The 5,011-nt window shown below is 19.1% G+C and overlaps 3 protein-coding genes across 5 annotated transcripts in view; 1 reads left to right on the top strand and 2 right to left on the bottom strand.

Moving 5' to 3' along the window:
- Positions 1-938, bottom strand: part of LOC102671539 (transmembrane protein 256 homolog) — a 2,056-nt gene extending 1,118 nt beyond the window's left edge. The window contains exon 1 of the mRNA XM_006616473.2: positions 526-938. Within this exon, the coding sequence (XP_006616536.1) occupies positions 526-612 (87 nt within the window). The 5' untranslated portion in view covers positions 613-938. The remainder of the gene's footprint in view (positions 1-525) is intronic.
- Positions 939-1,492: 554 nt separating this feature from the next.
- LOC102671069 (40S ribosomal protein S29) lies at positions 1,493-2,146 on the bottom strand. Of its 2 annotated transcripts, XM_006616469.2 has the most exons (3): positions 1,976-2,146; positions 1,598-1,697; positions 1,493-1,526 (listed from the first exon to the last, which is right to left on the bottom strand). In XM_006616469.2, the coding sequence occupies exons 1-3, from the start codon at positions 2,035-2,037 to the stop codon at positions 1,518-1,520; spliced, it is 171 nt and encodes a 56-aa protein (XP_006616532.1). In that variant the 5' UTR covers positions 2,038-2,146; the 3' UTR covers positions 1,493-1,517. The 2 variants fall into 2 exon arrangements, with proteins under 2 accessions (XP_006616532.1, XP_006616533.1); XM_006616470.1 differs by lacking the exon at positions 1,493-1,526 and having other exon boundaries at positions 1,592-1,697.
- Positions 2,147-3,236: 1,090 nt separating this feature from the next.
- The window catches only part of LOC102670937 (probable tubulin polyglutamylase ttll-15), a 2,387-nt gene continuing 612 nt past the window's right edge, over positions 3,237-5,011 (top strand). Inside the window, exons 1-3 of one of the 2 annotated variants that reach the window (XM_006616468.2) lie at positions 3,237-3,506; positions 3,571-4,754; positions 4,828-5,011. The exon at positions 4,828-5,011 is cut by the window's right edge and continues 19 nt beyond it. In XM_006616468.2, coding sequence (XP_006616531.1) covers positions 3,492-3,506; positions 3,571-4,754; positions 4,828-5,011 — 1,383 coding nt within the window. In that variant the 5' untranslated portion in view covers positions 3,237-3,491. The remainder of the gene's footprint in view (positions 3,507-3,570; positions 4,755-4,827) is intronic. The other variant, XM_031510860.1, reaches the window with a different exon arrangement.

Raw genomic sequence — 5,011 nt, 5'->3', positions numbered from 1 at the left:
TATATACATATATAAAATAATAGTTCAAGTTGTAATTACAAGTAATAAATTCTATTAGGTACAAATTGTATTTTAACTTGCTAAAAAGATTCTAAAAATAATAATATATATATTATTTATAATATTTATAATTATGATATTGCATATTTAATATTACTTAAAAGATTTTTTATAAAAATAAAAATAATAGATAAACTTCATAATTCTTAATTTCTGTTATAAATATTAAATCATAATTTTAAAAAATATGATTATTTTTACAATTAATGATTCAATTTAATGATTATAACGATATAGAATAAATATTTAATATTACATTAATTTTATTTTCCGAAAATGTTTATAATTCGATGTCATTAAATTTAACATCATATCAATAAACAGTTATAATACAGTTTTAATAAATTAGTTGTAATAAATTAATTTCATAATATTTATACAAGATCATTTAAATATATTTTAATTATAATAAAAGTAGAAATCATTTTTTTTTTTATTAAATTTTTTAATAAATTTACAACTTACTGCTTCAAAAGTTCGCCAAACGTATGATGCAGAATCTCCAAGTAGACTTGTATAATGTAGAGGATTTATAAATACCATATTTTGCATTTAAGAAATATATGCAAATATACAAATATTATTTTTTATTTAAGATATATATTTATAAATAACTCGTATATTGTATTGTCTACGTATATACATTTAAAACATGTTTATTTGATATTGTGAAAAACAAGATTGCCAGACATAGAAAAATATAATCATCTAGGGAATGAATCGTATTGAATCATTGATAATATAGTAAAAATGATTTTTGGCCAATGAACAAGATAATTAATTTATTCATAGTTTGTAAGTAATATAACTCGATATAATTTTTATTTAATAATTGTTCAGCATATTTATTTCAACTTGTTTGTTTAAATCTAATAATTCACTGGTGGTACATAACACTCTAACACTCTATGATTGGTTAATGTTTTTTTTTAATAACTCGTTAATAAAACCGAAGTAAAAATTTTTGTAAAAAAAAAAATGGCTTGAAATTGCTTAAAAAATTACTAGTTGAGTCTTATCTATTGATTTCTGTAAATCTATACATTCTATATAGTCCACATAAATATGAACAAAATTATCTTAAAATAGACTTTTTTATGTAAGATTGTATATATCCATAAATTTAAACAACGCATTAATTTTTTGAAAAATATAATTTTCAAATCTAAGGTAATTTTAACTTAATTTAATTAAAAAATTTTACTTAACACTAATTTATACTAATGTTTTTATAAATTGTATATTATAAAAACATATATTTATAAAAATACACGAAAATTAATAAAATCAATGATACTAATATTTCATAAAATAATTATTTTTATTATTATAATTATATAGAATACAACATAATTTAATTTTTCAAAATAATGTTGTCAATAAAAATTTCATCAATTTCATCAATTAATGTGTTATATGGGATTCACATTTGAATGAATTTAGGAATTGTTGCAATATTAATCCAACTGTAAAAGAAAATTGAAAATAAATATATAAAGATATATATATTTTAAATTTAAAAGATCAAATTTTATACCTTTTTAAAACCAATATCAGCAGCATATTCTCTAAAGCATTGTCGACAAATATTTAAACCATATTTGCGAATTAATCCATGTCTATTTGCGCAAGCACGACTATAAAATAATATGATTAATTGTAATATTAAGGTTATCTTATCATTATTAAAAATATTAAAAAATACAGAAAAGTTTTTTTTTAAATATCATTTATAATTAATAATAAATAATAATAATATAGCAATTAATATTTTAAAACAATTTTTGTTGAATAAAATATATGATGATATATATAGAAAAAACATTGACACGCGGTCAAATATATTTTATATAATTTTTTGATACAAATTTATTTATTTGAAGTATAATAAAATAAAAAATAGTAATATATTTACCAAGACCTAGATCCTTGTCCATATTTTCGCGGATGCGAATACCAAATATTTTGAAATCCCATTTCTTTTTTATTGAAATAATAACTACACCGATTCAAGAATCTAAAAGATCGAAAACAATGTTAGTCACAGATAAGATATGAACTAGATGTGATATGCAATGCTTTTTAATGCTCTTCAAATTCACTTGTTAATGCTTAATGTTTTTGTATCACAAGTGACGTTATCGATTCAATATAAAAAGATTTATTAATTAAAATTAAAAACCAATTTTATTACAAAAATTATAAATATGATATAAATTAAGTCTATAATATGTTAATAAAAAATAAAATATAGAAATTTATATTTTTCGATTTAATCATTCTTGTATATGTATAATATAGATGACTATGAAACATTGATTATTACGATAACTGAACTTTTTTTTCTGATTTTATTAAATCCTAAGCATATGAATAAATTTTTATTTTTAAAATTTACAATTAACAATAATAAATGATAAATGTTCTAAATACTATACGCAAAAAATTATAGTGTTTGATATATCCTCTACAATTTAAAATGAAAAAATTATATTCAATTCAATTATAAAAGTTAATTAATTTTAAAAATAATTTTTTGACATTTTTTTATAAATATTACCATGCATTATATATTGTATTCATAAATTTTTCAATTGTTATATATTCCTAATACAGATTCATGTATGAGTTAAATTATTCATGAATTAAAAATTATGCACATATTTTATATTATAACTTAATAAAAATAAATTTGTAAAATTTTTTTATAAAAATGGATTTATTAAATTTACTTATTGCCCAAAATTTAATTTTATTTTAGGAAAATATATAATAAGAATAATATTAAAATAGTAAGGAAAAAACTCTGTAAAGGAGCCCTAATGCTTCTAAATATGGATATAAAAATACATTAAATAAAAAATATCTATTCTTATCTGTGTATTAATTTAATACATTATTCATGACAGTAATGTTCTATATATTTTCCGCCAATTTTTAAATATATTTAAATATTAATATGTCGTTAATATGTATTAATATGTATATTTATTTTACATGCGTATTATTATATATACATATATATTAAAATTGTATAAAAAATATAATTTAATAATATAATATAAATAGTAAGCATATAAATATAAATAAATAGTAAATATATAATAATAAATATTATAATAAATCAAATAAATTTTATTACTAAAAATAATTTTGCATATTTTATTTCATTAAAGTTATTTTAAAGAAAAGTAAATAGAATATTTGAAAAACAGAATATAATATAGGCGATTTATTGTATAGAAACTAATTCTTAAATGTATGTTCTCATTTAGAAGTGAATAATGTAGAGAAATTTATAACGGTACTTTAAATGACTAAAATTTAATGGTTTGATCACAAATATATATACATATACATGTTTATATATATATATTTATAATTTTATAAATATATATAATTTTATTAAGATTAGATTTTTATATTTAATCATGTTGAATAAACAGGTTTGTAAATCTTTTTAAGTTATATTATTTTCATTATTTAAATTAATAATTAAATTGTTTTTAGAATGTTCATTCTACAATTTATACTCAAATGATTAGTTTAAAAATGAAAACATTTTTAAAAATTTTTTTATATTCTATAATGGGTCCAATAATTTTATATTATTTATTTTTTTCTTTTTTATACTACCATGAAAATTTAACAAAAATGCAAATAAAAGTATTAGAAATGAAAGAAAGAAATCCATTGTATCGAATATATACAAGAAGTAATAATATTGAACATTTAAAACATGTATTTATCGTATTAGAACGTTTGGGTTTTAAACAAACTCATGATGAATATAATTGGGATTTACTGTGGGCACATGATTACCCATTTAGAACTTTAAATTTTAGTATGAACAAATTGAAATCTCATCAACGAATTAATCATTTTCCTGGTTGTGGATACATTACAAATAAAGTAGATTTATCGACATCAGAAAGTCGCTATATCTTACCAGCATTTAAAATACCAGAACAATATGAAGAATTTCTTTTATATTCTAATCAACATTCCGAGAAAATATTTGTACAAAAATCGAATAATCATCGGGGTATTAGTATAAAAAATACAAGCGAAATAAGTGTAACAGAAATTGGATCTTTTATGCAAGAATTTATACAGCGACCATTTCTTATAGATGGATATAAATTTGATATTGGAATATATGTCGTAATTACATCTGTGAATCCTCTTAGAGTATATGCATATAAAGGTGATGTTCTTTTTAGATTTTGTCCCATAAAATATTATCCATTCAATTCTGAAATTTTAGACAAATATATAGTTGGTGATGATTACTTGCCAATTTGGAATGTTCCATCTTTGAAACATTATTATACTAAATTAAAATTTTCAATGAAAAATTCATTCGACGCATATGTACGTTCGCATGGAAAATATCCAGAAAAAATTTGGAATGATATATATGAAGCAATCAAAGAAATTATTTTGTTAAAAGAGAGTTATATTATAAAAGCTGTAAAACGTTTTGGAAATGAAAGAAATTTTTTCGAATTAATTAGAATTGATTTTGCTCTTGATGAAGATTTAAATGTATATATCATGGAGGCAAATATGTCTCCAAATTTATCCTCAGCACATTATCCAGCAAATCAATTACTTTATGAACAAATTATATTCAATTTATTTTCATTAGTCGGTATAGGACAAAGAATCAGAAAAGATTCTTTAAAAATAAGGTCTCATAAATTTATAATTAAATTAAAAATTTTTTAAGGTATATTATTAAAAAAATTTTAATTTATATTTTAGAAATAAAATGGAAAAACAAATGGAAGTAGCTGACAAGAATATAATGGTTTTACCAGAATTATGTATAGAATGTAATGATTGTTTTCGTGTAGAATGTCAATTGTGTAATCCATGTTTTACACCAGAAATTAAAATGATTTTCTCACAAAGTTATTTAGAACATCAGAATAAAATGGATTTTCAA

Source organism: Apis dorsata, unplaced genomic scaffold, assembly GCF_000469605.1.
Source record: "Apis dorsata unplaced genomic scaffold, Apis dorsata 1.3 scaffold_265, whole genome shotgun sequence".
Lineage (NCBI taxonomy): Eukaryota > Metazoa > Arthropoda > Insecta > Hymenoptera > Apidae > Apis > Apis dorsata.
This window is presented reverse-complemented; position numbering and strand designations above follow the sequence as displayed.

Coding starts and splice junctions, on each gene's coding strand:
- LOC102671069 (XM_006616469.2), bottom strand. CDS start 2,037: ATGGGATTTCAAAATATTTGGTATTCGCATCCGCGAAAATATGGACAA. Junction 1,698..1,975: donor GGACAAGGATCTAGGTCTTG/GTAAATATATTA, acceptor ATTATTTTATAG/TCGTGCTTGCGCAAATAGAC.